We start from the raw sequence: 23,873 nt of genomic DNA, 5'->3' as shown, positions 1-23,873 counted from the left end.
GGGCAGATGTTTCCAGTACATTTCAGTAAAGTGTGCCCCCTATTATAAGTAAGGGGTATTGCAGATAGAAAAGCACATAGCTGAAGACTACTTGATAGATTTCTCGGTTATTGCTATTCTTCCTGTCCATGGACACCGCCTGTGTTTGGATAGAGCAGAACTACCAGTGTGGGTACCAGGAAAAAGTGGGGTAGTGCTGGAGTAATCTCAATATGGACCATAGAAATGAATCATATACATGAATAAAATTAAAAATAGAATATGAGTGAGGAGTTATATCACCATGACTGCAGGCAGTCACCATTTTAGGAATTTTATCACTAACACTATCACCGTGACTGCTATGATTGTTACAGTCAGTGACTAACAATGCTATTTATTGGTATATCACCATATATAGCGCTCTACTATGGCCTGACTCAACACGGTCACCATATTTCTTTATTGTCCTCTAGATCCTGGTTGGATACAGTTAGACTTTAGTTAAACTTTAGGTTTACATTATTAAATGGGTTATACAGGACTAGAAAGTAAATAAATTATATATTTTTAAGAGGAAAAGTTTTATCATTTTGTATTCCCTTAAAAAGTGGTCCAATAACGTTAACAAGTTACTTGGTTATTTGCAAACTGTATTACCAAATGTGTAAAGCAAATGCCTGTGATATCAATGGACAGCTCAGCGCTATGTACGGCCAGCTGCCAGCAGTGGTTTGTGTTGTAATGAAAGGACATAAGGGTATTCAGTGGAGATTAATGCGGCTTTGTGAGCTCTCGCCCATACAAAGAGCAGCAATATGTTCTACAAGTGCCGACAAGACCCTACAAGGCTAATAGAATTGATATGACTCTTTAGTGAGGTGGGGGAGGGGACTACAGGGAATGAAAGCTGTTAATATGAATTATCTAATATTATATACTAGTATATTTTTGTAGACTTCATTTTTTTCCCAGAATCTTCCTAATACTGGCCGATAAACAATATATATATATATAACCAGCCTAACCTGGCCCTTTACCAGTTCTTGATGAACCACAACTGTCAGCATGTCCTGACCGCTGGGAGGAAGGGAAATAGCAGTGTTGCAACAACAGGAGAACCCTCTTTGGAGACTGGTCTAAAGTAAAAGTCTTTAAGTCATCGCTTTACATAAAGTTATCAATAACTGCTATAAGTAGTTTTGGGAAAGCTGAGTGACAGCCAATATGGCCACTATTACAATTGGGTTTGCCAACCTGGTGATTACTCCCAAAAGAGAGTATCAACCAGTCAGTTATGTCATTCAGGAATATGGTAAAGCTGAGTGACATAGCACCTGTGATGCTTTGGTTGTTACTAGAGATGAGCGAACACTATTTGAAATGGCTGTTTCGAATAGCACGCTCCCATAAAAATGAATGGACGTAGCCCCTGCGTACCGGCCGCTTCCATTCATTTCTATGGGAGCGTGCTATTCGAGATGGCTGTTTTGAATAGTGTTCTCTCATCTCTAGTTGTTACCCATCTTTTACTGAATAGGTAGTGGCGTAACTAAAGTCTTGTAGGCCCGATGCAATCTTTTGTCCGTGGCCCCCTACCTCGTCCCTACAGTGAATTCTTGATAGTGATAGTTGCGGGTGCTAAGGAGTTTAATCCACCTTAGTCTGGGCAGGGTAATCTGTGGGTCTCCTTGGTTTATGAGCCAGATGGAAGCTGCAATCTTAGTATTGATGCCAGTGCTTATGGGCCCTCTAAGGCTCCTGGGCCCCGTGGCTACTGCACCCTCTGCACCCCTTAAGTTATACCCCTTCGAATAGGCAATATGTAGTAGATTCCGGTATAGAAGTTCCAATAATACTGAGGACAACTTGGAAAGTTTACGTATTTCAGGGGTAAATGCTCTTCTGTCCACATGACAGCATCAAGTGCATTCCTTGAAGACATGTTGTAATCAGGATGCTCCTTTCATGGGGACCTCATGGGTCTGGATGAAGCACAGCGCTAATCCTTGTATTGTCAGGGGGCTGCTAACAAGGACGCATTCAGCGCTCATTATCTCCTCAATGTGCTGGCAGTTCACTATCCAGTCTCTGAGGTGTTGGGCTCAGCAGATCCCATATGTCTCCATCAAGCACAACAAAAGCATTGGGCGCTGACCTCATAAGCTGATGAATGGCAATCCCCTGCTGCAAAAGCATGCAATGGAGACGTGCAGAGTATAGAAATGTCTCATAGTGCCGGGTACAGTCATGTTATTTCATCTCAATGTGACTTAGATTGGGTACCATATAGTTTGCAGAAAATACCTGCATTACTTCTAAATGACAACCATCTAACTGACCAGTGTTATGACGTTACCATGGACGAACCTCAAGAATATTCGTCAAAGCAAATTTTGTGAGGTTCGCCCATATCTAGTACCTAACTTGAAGAAGGCACGATAAAAGTACTGTACCAAGTATAGTTTTTGCAGTGGAAAAATGACAGAGGCGGTCCATGGTGAGCTGAGGCAATACAGGACAATGCAGTGGGAAAGGAACTCTATACTACCGAGCTGTAGGCACCCAATGTACTGCCATACTGTGCCTGCATACATTGCACTATGGAGAATTGCTTTTAAGTCGCAGACACTTCACCATAGTGTTAACATCACCTTACCAGTCACTAGGATAAAGTGGATTTAGACTACCTTAGGCTCACCATAGACAATTCAATTAATCTGGAGCCATTGAAGTTGCTTTAACCATAGGGCCAATGGTACATCCACACTGGACTTGGTTGCAGGGACCCTCAGCCGCCCTGCAGTGAGCCGGATAGCCCTGCATTTCAGTTGCTTTCCTGCAGTTCTGGGCGACAGGCAGTGATTTCAACTCTATACAATAGTAGAGCTCGGAGGTGTCAGCTCTGTGCCCCATTATTCTGCCTCTGACTGATGTTGTTCGCGGCAGGGAAGCACATTAAGCGCCATAATGCAGACATCATTACACCACTAGTGCTGCAGGTCCTTGGGAATGCTGTCAGGTGTGTTTTTTCTGTGTGGTGGTTGAGTGGGTAGGGGGCTTAATGAAGAGGCTAGTAGAGATGAGTGAGCACGCACGCATTGAAATGAATGGACGTAGCCGGCACGCGGGGGGTTAAGCGGCCGGCCGACGTCAAAGCGGAAGTACCAGGTGCTTCCATTCATTTCAATGCGTGCGTGCTGTTCGGATCGGCTGATCCGAACAGTACTCGCTGTGGGGGGGCACTTCCAAAAAGTTTGAACAGTGCCCCTAATATATTAAAATGGCCCTGGCTGCAAGTAATGATAGTGAATGTGGTGGCAGAGAAACCTAACAGTTTTTTTTTTCTGCCTTCTGTTGTCACGACCACCTGCAGGCTGCAGTGCGACCATTTATTATGTAACAAAGTGTGACCAGACATTACCGACTAACACTAGCCATATTTATTTCAAGTAATAGCATTCCTTGCGCTATAAGACATTAGCTCCCTCTAGTGGAGAAATCAATAAATTACACAGAGGAAACACAAGTTGCAGTTGTATCATATTATTGGTTAAGCATCATTATTTTCACTCACCAGAATGGCATCACAACTGCAAGTTGGAGAGGGAAACTGAAGATGAAGATAAAGACATCTGCCCTAGAGATAATTTCATAATGCTGCAGTATATTGGAATTTAAAGAGGATTTCACTACCTTTACCAGCGCTGATTTAACTATAGGGCCATTGGTACACTTGCACCGAGTCCTATGGTAGCGGGACCCCCTTTGGACAGTGATACAGCCCTACATTTACTGTCCCTCTGTCTAGGGCAGTGGGTCTGGTCTACAACAACTCATCGACGTTCGGAGAACATGTGTGAGCAATCTGAGTGGGACACGTCAGTGTAGGTGGACATGATAATATGGGGGCAACCTGAGTGGTGCATGACACGGTGTGGGCAACTTGGGGAGGGGGAGGTTGACATGATGGGTGCAGCCAGGCAGGTGGGGGAAATGAATTTGTAGTGGCAAACTGGAGGGATACATGAATCTGTGGGGGGCAACCTGGAGGGGGACATTATAAGGGGAATATTGTATTGGGCCACTAGGGAGCCATTATACTGCATGAGAGCCATAAAGGGATGTTATACTATGTGGGGCCAGTGATGGAGCATTGTAATTTAAGCAGGTCAGGTATTTCTAGGTGGTGGTGATGGGGGTGCCCACTTATTAAATCTATGCACAGGGCCCACCAATGTGTTAAAACGGACCTAACAGCTACCAACTACAGTGCTTAGTATCAGTGAATAGGTGCCTTTCCGCTAATTCTGGCACAACTGGAATTTTTTTTCTAGCCCCACCGTTCCCAAGGAATCAGTGCTGTTAGTTTTGGTGCCTGATATGTTAGTCTCTAGGACTGTCAGGAGGTCGGTGTCAGGCCAGAGCAGACAAGGGGTGTGACTCTGAGCTCTGACACTGGCTGCCTGAGTCACACGCCCTGTCTGATACTGTTCTTCTAACATTACAGAGCTTAAAAGGAACCTGTTAGGTCAATAAGGGACACTAAACCACCTACAGGTCCTTATAGACTAAGGGTTTAGTGTCCCAAATCACCCTGTTTTAAATCCATCCGTGCCCGCAAAAAAACCTTTAATAATTACCTAAAGATAAGTCCAACAAGTCTCATCTCTGGTGTTCTCAACATCTGCGCAGTTCTTCAATGAAACAAAGGACATACACCCTGGTGTCACTGAAGACACAGGACATGCACACTGACACCGATGTGTACTTCTCTGACTGCAGTGAAGTGTGCCGACAAGAGGAGTACACCAATGGCACTGCCATTGAAAAAAATGGCTCCGGAGTGTGCACAGTAGCTCCAGAGGGAGCGCTACTGCGCACACGCCGGATGTCAACCAATCGGATTTGAACCGCCGGAAGAGGATGAAGATGAAGCCGGGGAAGAGCCAGGACCGGAGGGCATCCCCGAAAGAAGAAAGAAGAGGTAGGCGTGGCAGAAGATGATGTCAGATCGTGCATCACCGCCCAGGGTGCACGTTCAAGTATGATTTACATATATGTTTTTATAGTTTTATTTTAAAACGGGACGGGGTTTAATATAAGATTAGCGGTGCCTGAATAGCCTTCACTCATATGTGGGGCTCATACAGCAAAATTTTGCTGATAGAGCCCCTTTAATCCAGGATACAAACATCAACCAGGTGACAACAGGTTGTGGTTAATCATTCTATCATCGCCACCTAGTGGAGTAATGGATTATAACATAGGTTTTTACATGCAGGTAAATACAGTTCCTTCATGATAGAATGACATATTCTGCAATTTGCAATTCTTACTGTTATCAAGCTCTCCGGCCCATTGAATAAGCCTCATACTGTGTGAACAGAGAGTTACCAGGGCAGGTTTTCAGTCTATTTCCACTCGCTGACATGAAGAAACAGAATAACGGAGTGTTACAGAACTGTGTATTGTTCAATGGCTAATCTTTATTTAGAGACATACAGAAATATATTTCCATGTGTTCCCATTCAGAGACTGAAAGTCAAATTTTACCTGGTTCAGGACAGGACTTATTTTTAGTTTTTTGTGCAAATTTTTTATGGGTTTGCATCTTTCTTTGGTGACACTAGGGCTTTATTTTTCTGTTGTTGATATCTTTCCATGTTTTTCCTTAATATCTGAAAAATGTAAACAAGACAGGAGGGTAAACCCCTTTTTAACCCCTTCCCAGTCTACACGTACTATTACGTTGCGCATAGTTAATGCTCAGCACCTTAGTATGGCGCTATAATGCCGTGGGCACAGATGCTGTGCCTGCGACATCACTTCTGGCACTCGGCTGTGTTACAATTGACATTGTTCAAATCAGGAAGATGTCGTCTATGTATTGTCACCACATCAAAAACATGAGAGAAGTAGTGGGACACATAGACAACCTCATCCTCAAAAATATTCAGAAATGCATGAGAAGGTGCCATATTAGAACCCATAGCATTTCCATGCAAGGCCATTGTAATACTTTGGTGGAAAGACCCCAAAAGTGGGCCCCATCCAGTGGCTGTGACTTGTGTTGCATGACTAATGATAGTTGTGTTGCTGTGTGACTCCTTCATCCATGTAAGTGAATGGAGTTGCATTGTGACCCAGGGGATGTTGTGACTTCAACTTCTATTTGCAAATAAATGATGTATTTATCATCTTTTTGCAACTAGAAGGCTCAAATTCAGCACCTCCTGGGTCACAAGGTGACTCCACCCACTTACCACAATGAGGGAGTCGCAGGGCAACATGGTGATCTTTGGTCACATGACATGAATTGCTGCCAATGTTGCTGTGTAGCCTGAGCCTTTTTGATATAAGATAAGATAATCCTTTAATAGTCCCACAAAGGGGAAATTTCAGTATGTTACAGCAGCAGAGTAATACAGATACAGGATAATACACAGTAATATATTACAGAAGTAGACACACATATACTAAGAAGATATACTAGGAGTCCGTAGCAGCTAAGGAACAGAAGAAAGAAAGAAGGAAGACTTCATAATCATAATCATTAGTTCTCTGTGCGGAGTGATCTTCGCTTGGACTGATGTAGATTATACAGCCTGCCCACGGTTGGGAGAATGGACCTCCGATAGCGCTCCTTCTCACACTTGGGGTGAAGCAGAGGGTTACTTACAGTGCTGCCAAGTGCCATCAAGGTCCCATACATGGGGTGGGATTTGTTCTCCAGCATGGAGATCACCAAGGACAGTATCCTTCTGTCACCCACCACCTATACTGGGTCCAGGGGGCTCCCCAGGACAGAGCTGGCCCTTCCGATCAGCCTGCCAAGTCTATTTCTGTCCCTGGTTGATATACTGCTCCCCCATCAAGCCACACCGAAAAAGACGTCTGAAGCAACCACAGAGTTGAAAAAGGCCCTAAGAAGTGGCCCCTGGACTCCGAAGGCCCTCAACCTCCTGAGCAGGTAGAGTCTGCTGTGACCCTTTCTCTGCAGTGCACCCAGGTGGTCAGCCCAGTCTAATTTATTATTGAGGAGCACGCCCAGATACTTATAGGTTCTGACTATCTCAATACAAGTCCCTTGGATCTCCACCGGGGTCGGAGCACTTCTCTGTTTACTAAACTCCACCACCATCTCCTTGGTCTTCCCAGCATTAATCCTGAGGTGGATAGATAGATAGATAAATAGATAGATAGATAGATAGATAGATAGATAGATAGATAGATAGATTGATTTGTGTTATATTAGGGAACAGTAAATCCTAGCTACATCTCTGGACTGTCCACATATCTACTTCATGTAAGCAGTCACCTGTATGACCAGGGTTTGATATAACAGAACATTAGGCTCCAAGCACATGGAGTTTTCTGGCACTGATTCTGACAAGGAATCTGCGTCAGAATCCGTGCAGAAAAAAAGCCTCCTATTAACTTCAATGGGTTCCGCACGGAAAAAGGAACCCATTAAAGTCAATGGGAGGCTTTTTTTCCCGCACGTATTCCGTGTCAGAAAACTCATTGTGCTTGGAGCCTTACACTGACAGCAAGCAGAGAGTGGAAGGAGCTAATGCACAAAGTATATTACAATGTTGCAGACGTTTAAGACAATAAGAAGACAATATCAGAATTTTGCTTATTATAGGTGGATTTGACCCATAATCTTCAGCTTCTCCAGGCAGTAATGTGTGCGGGTCATGATTTATCTAAGCTCTTTGGATTTTCACCGAGTTTTGTTGCTAAGAGATTAATCGACCTGTTTTGAAAAGATTGGTTATGCTTGACCTCTTAAAGGGGATAAGCCGAGATCCTGACACAACGGCAAAAGAGTTTGTTTCATTCTGCCATTAATCATCACAAATAGTACAGGATAATATTCCCAGATCATCCTATCAATGAGCATCATATCTCATCATAGATACTATATAGCACATAGCAGCTGCCTGCTTCTTCTGACAAAGGTTTCATTTTTTGGAAGGGTTCCCTTTAAAACAATCTAAATGCCAAGTGACTGCTCCCCGAGTCGCCTGATATGACCGTGACTTGCAGCATACAGCGTCCAACTTGAGACATTTACTGTATGTGATGGCCAACGAGTTAAACCTCATTCTGATCATCTGTGGATCATTCACCATGGCGAGCACGATAGCCGCACTTATGACAGACTGCTGGCAGGTAAATCAATGGGAAATATATTGGCGTAGTGCCCCATGTACTAATAGGCAATGTAGTAATAGTTCTTAAGATTAGTAGTACACATGTGTTCATTAATTAAAGGGGTCTCCGATAATTTTTAGAATTGATTTATTTTTAGGATAGGCTGTCAATAAGTTATCAGCGGGGGTCTCAGACATACAAGAGATGCAACGTAATTGGCGACAGTCTTTGATTTCTCAGGGGGGCACTATCCAGGACAAATTGGGTGACATATTTTTTTCTTTTGTAATCTGCACTATCCATTGTATTGTTCTGATATGTTATTCCTGAATCCCTTATCATGCACAAACCTGCCTCTTGCTTCTAAGTTGTGGCTCCATGTGATGCCGCACATTACATACAGACCCTGAATAATAAGGATATCATGTCCCGATGCTGTTCCGTGTCTGGAAAGTAATTTGGTGTAACAAGCTGGAGCCGAAAAAAAAGGAGGTGGGCCTATGCCATATCATTAACTGTAATTCAGTAGGTATTGGCCAATAGTCACTTTGTGGGGGCTATTAAAGAAGGAATTATACTGTGTGGGGGCATTATACTGTGTAGGTGTCTGTAAAGTTGGCATGATTCTTTGTGGGAGTCAATAAAGGGGGTATTATACTGAATGGTGGTGCTAGGGCAGCATTATCCTGTACGGGGCCAGTAAAGGGACAGTGTAATCTGTGGTAGCCACTAAGGGGGTCTTTTAGTCTGTGAGGAAGCCAATGGCACATTATACGCTGTTGTGCCACTAAGGGGGCATTATACTATTTGGACTAGTCCTCGGTAAAATAAAGAGGAGCACAGCATAGGGAACCTGGCATTTTACTGGACAAGATAGTGCCGTATACTGCACCATTTAGCCCATATATATACTGTATATTTTTAGTATAAATAGGGGTCAGTACTTGTAAACAGGAGGCATGGTTTAAAATTCCCTTCATTTAAAAGACATTTATGGCATGTCCACAGGATATACCTGCAAACCCGCTGGTGGGCCTCAGTAGCGGTCACGTGATGGAGGCGATGGAGCATAGGCTGATTTTGAACTTGAATAGGTTGTCTATTTTTTCCTGAACAACCCCTTTAAGCCAGGTTTTTTTTACAAACTTTGACACACCAAGCTCTAAAGGTTAGCCATCACTGGGACGGAGCCTGGGGTTGTTCATTATAGATAGGTGTGAGTTCCAGTGGTGGGATTAATATCTAATGCACATTTATGGCATAACCTATGAATATACATAAATGTCTTTTGTGGGCAAACCCCTGTAATATGTGTATGTTGTGTTCTTTTTATGCTGACTTCCATAATAATAATCGTTATAGGTCTCTTTCTTTTAACTTTATAGCACATAAGATACAGTAGCAATGACCATTGCTGGCATTTAGCCCTGGAAAAAAGGCATTTAATTGAATGGGGCCATTAACAAAAACATCAATGCATGAAATGAAAAGAGTAATAATAATAATAATAATAATAATAATAATACATTTTATTTATATAGCTCCAACATATTCTGCAGCACTTTTGTAGGGTTCAAGTACAGCCAAAATGAGGCATTACAGAGTAGCAAGTCAATTTACACAATGGGACTGAGAGCCCTGCTCGCAAGAGTTTACAATCTATAAAATGATTGCAGATAAAATGTAATTTTCTCTCAGATTAACAGCAAAGGATCTGTAATGTTAAGCACTCGCTGTAAGGGTCTCTGGAGAGAATGTGTCTGGGACCGCTTTGTAAAAATCTGGACCTGTGATGTTTTCAGCTCATATTTGAACCCACATCCAGGTAAGCAAAGCTTTCATCTGTCACCTCATCTAGGCAAGGCTGTTCCCTTCTATTATATTTCATAATGTGGCAAATATTGTAACAAATATTGTACAAGTAGCAGAGTCAAATACTAGGTTACAGACGCTATACAAAGAATATTACGCTGGGTTCACACCAGCATTCAGCACCCTGTTCTCAGGTTTCCGTCTTCTGCATGCAGAAGACGGAAACCTATCATGCCGAGTCTGGCTGTGAGCGCCGGTGAGCGTTTTATGCTCTCCGCGGCGAAACAGTTTTTTTTAAACCGGACACAGAGTCGGACATGTAGTGTCCGGTTTAAAAAAACGGTTTCGCCGTGGAGAGCATAAAACACTCACAGGCGCTCATGGCCGGACACTTTTCAATTCCATTCAAATGAATGGGTTTGAAAGATACCGGCAGGTTTCCGACTCCTGCCCAGTTTTGAGCAGGAAACGGAAACCTGCAGAACGGTCTCCCGGGTGCAGATGTGAATGAGCCCTTAGCAAAAAATACCACTATACAAAACCTAAAAGGCACCACCACACCATGACCGTTCAATAGTAAGTAAAAAATATGACCGTACTGCTACTGAATTAAAACCACTGTACAAAGATGAATATTACTATAATACAATGATTACATCAGAGTAACATATCAGCGCTACACTGGAGTTCAGCAGACCATATACAGTATCCCAGTAGATACTGCTATATATTTTACATTGTTTTGTTGTGTCTGTGCCATAGTATATACATATGTTTGCATGATTCCAGATTAATTTCGCCCTGTTAAGGGACATTCCACTTTAGAGTTGGTACACCCCTCCTTTTGGGAGAGCTTGGTCCATCCCAACCCATAGTTGGCTGCGGAAAGCCACCTCATGGTAGTCCATTAATGATAAACGTCCTATATGGAAGTTCCTGCTAGAGCTAAGTCTTTGGGACTTATTCATTTCAGCCCCTATACGTAGTGGGAGAGGGAGGAATATAGCTGTACAAGAGTGGCAAGACTAGGGAGGGTATTTATCGCCTATATAATAATCCCTTAGGGGTCATTCACACGGAGTAACGCCGGGCATGTATCACAGCCGTACACGCCGGCGTTACTGCAGACTGCCGAACACTTCCCATTCACTTCAATGGGAGCACTCGTAAACGCCGCTGTTACGAGCGCTTCCGTTGAAGTGAATGGGAAGTGTTCGGCAGTCTGCGGTAACGCCGGCGTGTACGGCTGTGATACACGCCCGGCGTAACTCCGTGTGAATGCCCCGTTACTGTGAGAACTGTTGCCTGACTCATTATTATCATCTACAGTGGAACTACCATTGTATTGGTATCCCATCTGGAAGCTGCATCTGTGGCTGTTGTTGCTTCAGTAAAGTTCTGTCAGGGGAAGAATATCAGTATATGATACAGACATTGGTTCAGCCATTTTGTTCTATATTTTCCATGTTTAATTTTTTGTGAACTCTCCTGGTCTTCTGAAGTAAGACTTCGGTAAAAATGTTGATTATTGCAGAAGTAGTTATCAGTACGTTTTGTTGTTAAAACCTTGAGAATGTTTCTATGTTCTCTGATGCTAGGTTCACACTAGTATTCGGGTCTCCGTTCTCAGCTTTCCGTCTTCTGCCGGCAGAAGGCATAAAGCTGTCAGAGCGGGTCCGGCCGTGAGCACTGGTGAGCGTTTATGCTCTCCGCCGCAAAACCAATTTTTTAAAAACCGGACACAGAGTACTGCATGTCCGACTCTGTGTCCGATTTTAAAAAAACGGTTTTGCGGCGGAGAGCATAAAACACTCACCGCCGCTCACGGCCGGACATCTTTCAAACCCATTCAAATGAATGGGTATGAAAGAGTCCTGCAGGTTTCCGTCTCCTGCCTCTGTTTTGTGCCGGAAACGGAAACCTGCAGAACGGAGACTGGGCGCAGATGTGAACGAGCCCTGAGCTTCAGTCTCCTGTGAGGGGCATGGTGATAAAAAGTTACATCTAATTAAAAGTGTTTTATGAAATCTCCAAGGCCACACAGCATCCATCTTGGCAGGCTGTGCTGACATGATTAGAGGCTAAGATGGCAGACCACACAGATATTCATGTGTTAACTCATGTATGCACATATTTATCATCTGTAAACACCCATTATATACTCTGACCAATTATAATACATATTTCTATGTGATGTATTTTATGACGCTTAAACTTGCATAAAGCCATTATTTCTCTTTATAATCCAATGATAATTTGTAATAAACCTCAGAACACTATTTATATACAGCATCTGAGTGTATGTCTGTGTCTGTGTTCTCCGAGTGCTCGTACATGTCTTTCCCAAATTCGGAAACCGAAAGCATTCCGCCGACAGTTCCATAATTTGTTCAACTGTAACTGCAATCTCCTGAGTTATTCCTGCACTTACCATCAAGGGCCCTTCCAGCCACCGGGCTCAATGAGATTAGACGCTGCCTACAATTGTAAGTTCCACAGGGGAACTACTACCACCATAAGATGTGGTTGCCCACCGTGGACAACCACATCTGCTACTCCCATCATCTGGTTCCCTCCACTGGGTTGCAGCAAATATAAGAGTCCAGTTACATTTTTTATTGCAATTTTCCATATTTTCCTTCAGACCCAGACATCCATGAAGACTTCTAGCCTCTCCTTCATTTAGGTCTGTCAGAGGACCTGTACAATGCAGAGCCGACAGACAGATAAGTGGACCACATAGACTATAATAGGGTCTGCTGGGTATCAGTCAAGTGCCCGCTGTTTTTATACTGAGACCATCGAAGAGTAAAGTCCAATTTCTGGTGACGTTGAGTGTTGCGGTTTTCTTCTTATATATTTGGCATGTAGGTGCATGTATTTAATTGGTTATCACCCAAACATGAAATGCTTGCTCTGCATTTGAAACCTACATATACAATGGGGTAGATTTATTGTGGCTGGTATTTCACACGCCAGTTGTAATAAAGGGCCCTATAGGTGCAAGGCTCAGTTATAATAAATATGATGGACTAAGCTCTCCCTGCCCTGGCCACTCCGTTCTCCAGCCACTTTTGTGGAAAGTGGTGAACAAAGTGCAGAATTGAGAAAGTGCCTTGTGCCGGATGTGCACCACATTATCACACATCTACACAAGAAAACTGGCATAGATGTGTTCATAAATTTGCAGAATTACTGAAGTGAAGCTCAGGAAAAAATGCTCTAGAAAAACCCAATTACTTATTTATAACGTATCCTTATACAAATCCAATATAATAGGCAATATAACTACTATATGACATTTCATATCTTGCTGGGTATCTCTTCCTAACTACTGAATATCTCTGGTTTACTTTTCCACATGCTGTATTAAAAATTGTCTTTTTCAGCCACAATCGTCCTCACCAGAGCATTAATAATCATCTCCAGTATAATGAGCGCTTTTGCATTTTGCTTCTTGATACTTGGCTTCAAGAACTTCAGCTGGTGCCAAGACACATCCACCAAACTGCAATGTCTGCGGCTTACCTCTGGGCTCTACTTTCTAGTTGGTAAGTATGTAGTGTCCAGTGGCGTAACTAGGAATGGCGGGGCCCCGTGGCGAACTTTTGACATGGGGCCCCCCAACACCGAAGATCTCGACTGAGTCCCTCCTACGCATTCCTGCATGCTCTATTATGTCCCATAGTGGCCCCTGCACACAGTATTATGTCCCTTAGTGGCCCCTGCACACAGTATTATGTCCCTTAGTGGCCCCTGCACACAGTATTATACCCAATAGTGCCCCCCTGCACACAGTATTATGTCCCTTAGTGGCCCCTACAGGACTAAATACTGTCACCGCTGACCGCTATACCAGGACAAATTGTGGATAAAAAAAAATCTGGTCCTGTGCATTACAATTTAGTAACTCCATGTGCCTCATATTAATAACAGTTAACCCCATCATCTCCCTCACATTAACCCCTGTCTGCCTCACCATAAGAGTTACTGATATGTGAGAGACATGGAGGTAATAATAAAGTATCTTCATTACTATTACCCCCATATATCTCACATATCAGTAACTCTTATGGTGAGGCAAACAGGGGTTAATGTGAGGGAGATGATGGGGTTAACTGCTATTACTATGAGGCACATGGAGTTACTAAAACACAAGTAATCCCCCCAAATGCCTGATAGTAATAAGTATAGTAACCCCAGTACGTACCTGTGTAGCTTCAGTTTCATTTTCCTAGAGCAGCTTCTTCCTCTTCTCTTCTGTGCTGGACGGCAGGGATAAGCCCCGCCTCCTCCTCTCATTGGTGGGCAGAGGACAGCAGAGAAAGGGAGGGGGGAGAGAGGGGGAACGTCCTGCAGCGCTGAGAGGAGCCAGAGCTGCAGCTCCTGTGTCTCAGCCGTTGCTGCAGCTTCGGGGCCCCCTGTTGGTGGAAAGTATTCCACCAACAGGGGGCCCCGATCATTATACTCGGGGGTCCGAAAAGACCTCCGAGCATAATGATAGCAGCGGTAGCAGCTGTCACCGGGCCCCTAATGTCCCGGGCCCTGTGGCAGCTGCTACCGCTGCTATGGTGGTAGTTACGCCACTGGTAGTGTCCCAGAACAAGATGTTAATGTTCTGTTTAAGTTGTCTTTATGTCAGCCATTCTTTCTGTGCGCTATATATAGTATTGTACTGCATTACTTAGCATACACTTAGTATTGTCTGCAGCAGTGTAGAGGTTAACTAGCTTTGCACCTTGTTTTAACTTTGCAAACCCACATGTTTTAGTATCCTGCTACTTCAGTCACATGTTTTGCTCTCAGCCTATAGGAGCACAAGTTGCTTCTAGGGCGAGCTGAGACGAAATAGGTGACTGCAAATGGAGTCTAAGCCTGGCTTCCAGCCAGTCCACATATCTGCCAGCATTGCTCCAGGCTGGTCAGAACCTCAAATGGGCTATATACAGCTACCAGTCCATCCCAACTACTGAATTCCTGCCAGTCCATACCTGGGAGATTATCTAAAAGTCTATTCCTGTTCTATTGCTCTAAGTCAGAGGAATAACCTGTTGGATAAAGAAGTCCTCTGCCTGGATCCACGCTTCTCATGGGTTCCCCAGCTGGATCCAACCTAAGTGGCTTCCACGTCGTTGATTCACGGCTTTAGCACCCTGCGATAGGGCATTGCTCTAGCACCTACTCTGTGACGCTAGGTTCACACTAGCGTTCAGGTCTCCATTCTCAGCTTTCCGTCTTCTGCAGGCACAGAGTACTGCATGTCCGACTCTGTGTCCAATTTTAAAAAACTGGTTTCGCAGCGGAGAGCATAAAACACTCATCGGCGCTCACGGCCGGACATCTTTCGAACCCATTCAAATGAATGGGTATGAAAGAGTCCTGCAGTCCTGCAGGTCCGTCTGCCCCTGTTTTGTGCAGGAAACGGAAACCTGCAAAACGGAGACCGGGCGCAGATGTGAACGAGCCCTAAGTACTCTCTTGCACCACATTGCACAGTATAGCCAAGCTGTGTTGAATCTCCCAAGGTAGAGCTAAAGCTGCACTGGACTGTATATCAATTAACTATTACCTACCCAGAATCTATATACCTGCTATTACAGAAGATATGGGACTGTGACTGAAGTACTGCAATTACTTGTGATAAGTGTAAGGGTGAGTTCACACAGAGCAAAGTGCCGCATGATGTGGCACGTATACGCCGCGTGAGATTTTGCGGGCCGTATACGCTCCCATTGATTTCAATGGGAGCCGGGATCGTATACGCGGCGCTATTTTGCGGCCGCAAAATTTACATCTTAAATGAACTAGGCCTGGAAATCGGTTCTGGGTTCATCTTCCAGAGCTTTAACTATGTTTTTCCTTCACCCAGGGAACTCTACAAGGATTCTGCTGCAGAGTGTGTTGTAATGCTAGTGGAGTGGGGTGAATTGGTTAGCAACATACGCATATCTCCCAACTTTCAAAGAGGGACAGATCGTATAGCACACTATGCGTGCTAAGACAAATACCCACTTCTATGTTGACTCTGCCCATCCCCATATATTTCTATTTGTGCCCCCACACAGTATAATGCTCTTAGAGTAACCCTAACAGTATATACCCCACTTTATAATGTTCCTCTCCAATTGCCCCCACAGTATTAAGTAGTCCCTCTCCTAGTGCCCCAGTTTAAACTGAGGTCAACTAGAGGAGACATTAATTTCTCCCTTCAGCTGCCCCCAGTTTACTGTCCTCCTCCAGTTTCTCCCAGTTTAATGTACCCATCCAGCGACCCCCACAGTTTAATGTACCCCTCTAGTTGCTCCCAGTAATGTCCCTCTTCATCGGCCCTTCCCAGTTTAATGCCCCTCTCCATCTGCAACCTTCAGTTTATGTCCCCCTCTATCTGCCCCAAAGTTTAAAGGGGCTCTATCAGCAAAATCATGCTGATAGAGCCCCACATATGCGTGCATAGCCTTTAAAAAGGCTATTCAGGCACCGGTAAAGTTATATTAAACTACCCCCCCATTTTAAAATAATAACCTAAAAAAGAATGTGCTCTACTTACCGAACGTGCACGCTGGGCGGGCATTCAGGGTGTGTCTTCTTCTTCATCCACGCCTCTTCTTCCTCCGATGTCTTTGGGTCCCGTCCTCCTCCGGCGCTTGCTTGCGGACACTGATAAAAAAAAAATAGCTTGGGCGCATGCGCAGTAGCACGCGGCTTCTACTACTGCGCATGCGCCCAGGCCGTTTTTTTTTATCAGTGTCCGCGAGCAAGCACCGGAGGAGGACGGGACCCAAAGACATCGGAGGAAGAAGATGAAGACACACCCTGAATACCTGCCCAGCGTGCACGGGGGGGGGGGTTGTAGTTTAATATAACTTTACCGGTGCCTGAATAGCCTTGATTTTGCTGATAGAGCCCCTTTAATGTCTACCTCCACCTGCCTCCCCAGTTTAATATCTCCCCTCTATCTGCACCCAAAGTTTAATGTCCCCCTATATCTCTCCTCAGCTCAAAGTCCCCCCTCATATGCCGCCCCCCCCACTTAATGTCCCTCATCACCTGCCCCTATTCAGTTTAATGTTCCTCTTCTTCTGCCCCACAGTTAATGTCTCTCTTCATCTCCCCTCCTAGTTTAATGTCCCCACTCCATATGCCTCCAAAGTTTAACATAAAAAAAATAATACTTACCTCTCTCTAATGTCCCTCGCTCTCATGCTGGTCTGTCTGTTGTCTCTGCTACCAGAGGTTTCATGGAGATGCAGATGCAATGTGAGTGATGTCATCACATTGCGCCTACAGTGCTGGAGCATACAGGACTATAGTAGTGAAGCAGAGAACAGATGGCTCCTGCTTCATCACCATTGTATCCAACTCATCTGTGTCCTCTAGTAGTCGGGACATTCCTCCCTTTGGCTAAAACAGGGCCTGCAATCTGGGATTGTCCCTCTGAATCTGGGACAGTTGAAAAGTATAGTATTACCATTACCACTGTCATGATGGTGAATTGAGGAGATAAAGTTCTTCTGCTTACTGCAACTGCTGGGACCCCTGCAGATCAGCAGTTTCCCAGAGCACACAGCTGCCGCTATTGTTTATATGTTTTTATAGGGATGGGGTAGGGGCTCCATTCAGAATCTGCTCCCCTGCCAACAATAGGAGCCTTTTGTGAAGGATGCCACTGTATGCTGTGCTCGTACATTAGAAACATGTATGTACATAAGGACATCTTCTCAATGTATATTTCTGTTCGTAGTGTGTATAGACCAAAGCTGTAATAGAAAACACCAGTCTTTCAGAGAAGACAGCCTTGGAGTAATCTGCACACCATATGGTAGCTGAGGGTATAAATTCCACAGTGTAGATAGCCTACTGGACACCATTGTAATGCAAATGACATGCTTTCATACCAATCCTTGTGGCAGAGACATTAAAGGATGGTGCCTGCCAATGAAAGATAAGGTCATATTCACCATTCTTCTACCAGGCTGTCAGCTGTCATAATAAACCAGTCATGTTATCTAGCCGAGTGTCTGCCTCCCATAGAAGAAACATTGAATCTGCCAAGTCTGGATATATGATATAAGATGTCTCTATTCTCTTTCAGGAATGTCCTCTTCAGCTGCCATCATAAGATACTGCATCTATGTATATCATGTTCACCAGTATGAGGTACATCACATGGAACCTTAAAGCCATTCTGTATACCGAATGATATATTATTCTGAATCCATCATTATTCTCCTAAAAATCTCCAATAAAATGAATTTTTCTGTTGTCCTCTGCTGTCAAGTTGTTAAAAAGCTTATTCAGTTGTTTCTAAGTTGTATCTGTTTCTGGGAAAGCTGGATTGCAACCATTATGGCTGACACTGCATCTAGCACAGGAACTGTTATCCAGCTTTTCCAGATTCCTATACAACTAGTCAATTTTTTTTTAAACAAATCTTGAAAAACATTGTAACATTTTTGTGGGAGTTATATTGCCTGTGGCTCCAATTTTTTAAGTGCAACCCTAAGCTATAAATTATTACATAGAATTTATACAATTTCATGACCCAGCTGTGAATGTTACCCTACATTACTTATAGCAATAATAGGCAACCTAAGACATGATAGCTGTTGTGGAACTACAAGTCCCAGCACGCTGGGAGTTGTAGTAGGTTGCTTAGTCCATAGATTCACTCTTGATCAGAACCATTGCTAGACTTTCTTTCAAAGCTCCAACTAAAGGAAGCCATTGATCCCTGACCCTTGCTGGGCCATATTACAGACTTGGTTCACATCTACGTTTGGGGATTCCGTTCCCCTCTCCGCATGAAAAATGCAGAGAGAAAAGCGCTGCAAGCTGCACTTTTCTCTCCCCACTTTTTGTGCGGAAACTGAGCAGAAACCACACGAACCCCCTTTATAGTCTATGGGGTTTCCTAAAGTAACCGCTTCTTTTGCTCCCAAAGTGGACTCCCTGAATGGAAACCCATGCGTAGATGTAAATTAAGCCTCAGCGAGTCAGGGAAAATTGTTAGAGCCTTTCTTCTTTTGAAGAGAGCTTGCAATAGACTACTACATCCCTGTGCACCTGTTTGTGTACTGTCCTGTACTCTTCTAGTAGTATTTGAGTGGGAAAAGTCTCCAACTCAGTCTTGTCTGTTCTATAAATCACCAAGATACATTAACAACACCTCTACAACTACTTGTCTTGGAGGTTAATACTTATGATTACTGACCCTGTGGGTCGCTGTAGGTGATTTAAGGAATGGCACTAATTCTTTCTGGTGATTTAGGGTGAGTTATTTACTATCCTCCATGGCCTAGATCAGTGATGGCTAACCTTTTAGAGACCGAGTGCCCAAACTGCAACCCAAAACCCACTAATTTATCACAAAGTGCCAACATGGCAATTTAACCTTAATAATGTGCGGATCCACAATTGCACACAATTACAGACCTGCAATATATGATCATACAAATGGGGCTTTATAGAGCTTCCTGCTCCAGTGTGACCCTCACACAGTCCAGTCTGCTGCACAGTGACCCCCACACAGTACAATTTGCCCCCACACAGTATAATCAGTTCCACGGATGGGTGCCCAAAGAGAGGGCTCTGAGTGCCACCTCTGGCACCCATGCCATAGGTTTGCCATCACGGGCCTTGAGGGATTTACCTCTTGGTTGGTTTTCCTGTGCTTTTTTCCCTTGTCCTGTCCAGTTGTTGTGATCTGACTGAGCTCCTTATGACCCAAAGTGGCCTGGGAGGGCAATCCTGCAGGGCTCTTTTGGTCCACTTTTCTAAAACACAAATCTGCTCCCCACCCCCTTCCTTATGAGTAGAGATGATCAAACAAATTCCGCCCTAATTTTCCACAAGTACAATAGATGGAGGCCTAGGGGTGTGTAGTAACATAATAAACACCTATACTTATTCTGCCTCCCAGAATCTAGCAGTCTCTCTGCTTTCTTTTCTGCCCTTTTCAGGCCTCCTGGCTGATGTCTAATGTTCTGGGGAAGCGCTGAGGCCTGTCATTGGGCCTCAGTGGTCACATAAAGCATGACAATGTCTTGGCGCATGCGTTTAAGGTTCATGATGTCAGCACACATCGCATGACCACTGAGACCAATCACAGGCCTCAACGGTCCCTCAGGGCACATGACAGCCAAGATGGCAGAAGATGACACAGAGGGACTGCTGGACACTGGGAGGAAGCCCGGGAGACGTGATATAAGGTGAGTATAGGTGTTTAGTATTGTTTAGTATGTAGTCGCACCTCCACTTATCTCTAGACCCCACAGTATAATAGTATCACTTTCGGTTTGTGCTGAACAAGATAGGCCTAAAGTGAAACAGACAGGTGTATGCACAGAGATGTCTAAGGTTTGCCCATCTCTATGTAAGTGGAGTGAATCTAGTTTTGTGAAATCTGTCAGCCCATGAACGTAACCACTCTTGCCCTTGACACACTGCACAGTGCACAGCTCAACAAGTAACATCGGCGCCCTATGCCTTCATCTTTATTTGTAAGCTCTTGCAAAGCTCTTGCAATACAATGTCTATCCGCTTTGTATTCATGATGAGATGTCTATGTTCTTTTTCCTTAGGTATCTCTGAAAATCCCAGGATTCCCTAGTTTTGAATATGGCTATTCTCTTTGGATGGCAGTAGGTGGTAATTTAGGGGCGATCACCACAGCCGCAATAACCTGTTACCTGGGTCTCCACAAAAAGATACCAACCGTGAAAGAAGACAAAATTGATAGCGAACAATCTGAACGTCCAGACTTACTGAAGACCTATGTTTAACATTGCAACTGCAAAAACATTCCACAAAAAAAATAAATTCCATGTCCGTTTTTTGTGTCTCTAAGTCATTTACCATTATATTTAATTGTTCCTTTAACATCTGACGGAATCTCAGTGTTGTCTGAGCAATTGCATAAAAGTTCAATTCTACCTTAGATTACCATTGTATGTCATTTTATCAATGTATGGGATGCTGTTGCTATGTGGAAACCATAAGCAAGTTGTTATTGATTGGTTTGTCACCTCTCTGCTTAGTACGGGGTATCCACTGTATACTGTACACTGAATCCTTGTATTAAAGAGGCTGTAAGTAAACATTTAAACATTAAACAGTTGTAAGTAAAAGTAAGTGAACCCATTGGAATTCCCTGGAGTTATGCATTGATTGCTAATAAAATGTGCTCAGATTTTTCTTTATTTCACAATTATAGACAACGATGCCATGAGACTAGGTCTATACAGTGACTGCGGCTGTTGCTCCCATCACTCAACCAAAGATCGCCAGCTGGCCCTGCAGCTCATTCACTAAGGCTAGTGAATGGAGTCACATTGCGACTACAAGTATGCTGCGACCTCTAGTCCGAAGAAGAGAAGCGGTGTTCAACCAGAAGTCATAGTTGTGGCACACTAGCATTAGTAAAGGAGTCACAGGCTGATTTTTTGTTGCTATGACTATAGTAAAGCCAGCCTCCGTCCCACACTTAAAGGGGTTGTTTGGGCTTATATTTTTTGTGGCCTATCCTCAAGATATCTGATAGGGGACTGACACCCAGCTCTTGGACCGATCTGCGTTATTGATGATCGGTCCAGTGGCCGGATGTCAGTCCCCTATCATTCAGATATTTATGGCCCTTGAGTATAGTTAATAAAACAATAAGCCCTTAAATTTCCTGTAAGATTGGGGAAGAGGATGACATTTATGATCACATGACCTAGGGGAACTCCTCAATCCATCATCAAGAATGTGTCGGATAATTTAAAGGGGCTCTATCAGCAAAATTATGCTGATAGAGCCCCACATATGCGTGAATAGCCTTTAAAAAGGCTATTCAGGCACTGTTAAAGTTATATTAAACTACCCCCCCCCCCCCATTTAAAATAAAACCCTAAAACAGAATATGTTAAACTTATCTATCATGCACAGTGGGCGGGCATTCAGGGTCCGACGTCATCTTCAGCCACGCGAACTGAGATTGATAAAAAATGGTGTGGGTGCATGCGCAGTAGTAGTAGCTGCATGATACTGCACATGCACCTGCAACATTTTTTATCAATCTCAGTTCGCAAGTTAGACGGGACCCGAGGACATCGCTGGAAGAGGAGGCATGGCTGAAGATGACATCGGACCCTGAATGCCCGCCCACCGTGCACGTTCGGTAAGATGAACATATTCTGTTTCAGGGTTTTATTTTAAAACGGGGGGGGGGGGGGGGGGATTGTAGTTTAATATAACTTTAGCGGTGCCTGAATGGCCTTATGTGGGGCTCTATCAGCGTAATTTTGCTGATAGAGCCCCTTTAAGGTCATTTTAACTACCCAGACAACCCCTTTACAGACTGTGCCTCTTAGTATACTATGTACCACCTACACTTCTTGCCTCATAGCCAGACCTTTGTAACCATTCTGCATGTTGCCTCTCCTTCTGTAATGACCATGACCCAGGCCTCTTTGTGGGTAAAATTTGCCTGAACAGTTACATATGTGTTTCTGTCCACCACAGGGAAATGAACACAATACCTGGGGTAGTAATCTTATATACAGTCCTATGAAAAAGTTTGGGCACCCCTATTAATCTTAATCATTTTTAGTTCTAAATATTTTGGTGTTTGCAACAGCCATTTCAGTTTGATATATCTAATAACTGATGGACACAGTAATATTTCAGGATTGAAATGAGGTTTATTGTACTAACAGAAAATGTGCAATATGCATTAAACCAAAATTTGACCGGTGCAAAAATATGGGCACCTCAACAGAAAAGTGACATTAATATTTAGTACATCCTCCTTTTGCAAAGATAACAGCCTCTAGTCGCTTCCTGTAGCTTTTAATCAGTTCCTGGATTCTGGATGAAGGTATTTTGGACCATTTCTTTCTACAAAACAATTCAAGTTCAGTTAAGTTAGATGGTCGCCGAACATGGACAGCCCGCTCTCAAATGATCTGAAAACAAAGATTGTTCAACATAGTTGTTCAGGGGAAGGATACAAAAAGTTGTCTCAGAGATTTAACCTGTCAGTTTCCACTGTGAGGAACATAGTAAGGAAATGGAAGACCACAGGGACAGTTCTTGTTAAGCCCAGAAGTGGCAGGCCAAGAAAAATATCAGAAAGGCAGAGAAGAAGAATGGTGAGAACAGTCAAGGACAATCCACAGACCACCTCCAAAGAGCTGCAGCATCATCTTGCTGCAGATGGTGTCACTGTGCATCGGTCAACTATACAGCGCACTTTGCACAAATAGAAGCTGTATGGGAGAGTGATGAGAAAGAAGCCGTTTCTGCACGTACGCCACAAATAGAGTTGCCTGAGGTATGAAAAAGCACATTTGGACAAGGCAGCTTCATTTTGGAAACAAAAATTGAGTTGTTTGGTTATAAAAAAAAGGCGTTATGCATGGCGTCCAAAAAGAAACAGCATTCCAAGAAAAACACTTGCTACCCACTGTAAAATTTGGTGGAGGTTCCATCATGCTTTGGGGCTGTGTGGCCAATGCCGGCATCGGGAATCTTGTTAAAGTTGAGAGTCGCATGGATTCCACTCAGTATCAGCAGATTCTTGAGAATAATGTTCAAGAATCAGTGACGAAGTTGAAGTTACGCCGGGGATGGATATTTCAGCAAGACAATGATCCAAAACACCGCTCCAAATCCTCAGGCATTCATGCAGAGGAACAATTACAATGTTCTGGAATGGCCATCCCAGTCCCCAGACCTGAATATCATTGAACATCTGTGGGATGATTTGAAGCGGGCTGTCCATGCTCGGCGACCATCAAACTTAACTGAACTTGAATTGTTTGTCCAAAATACCTTTATCCAGGATCCAGGAACTGATTAAAAGCTACAGGAAGCGACTAGAGGCTGTTATCTTTGCAAAATGAGGATCTACTAAATATTAATGTCACTTTTCTGTTGAG

At 43.8% G+C, this 23,873-nt stretch overlaps 1 protein-coding gene across 1 annotated transcript; it reads left to right on the top strand.

Moving 5' to 3' along the window:
• Positions 1 to 8,038: 8,038 nt before the first annotated feature.
• Positions 8,039 to 20,868, top strand: LOC142209528 (claudin-16-like). Its single transcript, XM_075278532.1, has 5 exons — positions 8,039 to 8,160; positions 9,841 to 9,967; positions 13,344 to 13,505; positions 18,047 to 18,111; positions 20,535 to 20,868. The coding sequence occupies exons 1-5, from the start codon at positions 8,071 to 8,073 to the stop codon at positions 20,733 to 20,735; spliced, it is 645 nt and encodes a 214-aa protein (XP_075134633.1). The 5' UTR covers positions 8,039 to 8,070; the 3' UTR covers positions 20,736 to 20,868.
• Positions 20,869 to 23,873: the final 3,005 nt, after the last annotated feature.

Source organism: Leptodactylus fuscus, chromosome 6 (genome assembly GCF_031893055.1).
Source record: "Leptodactylus fuscus isolate aLepFus1 chromosome 6, aLepFus1.hap2, whole genome shotgun sequence".
Taxonomy (NCBI): Eukaryota; Metazoa; Chordata; class Amphibia; order Anura; family Leptodactylidae; genus Leptodactylus; species Leptodactylus fuscus.
This window is presented reverse-complemented; position numbering and strand designations above follow the sequence as displayed.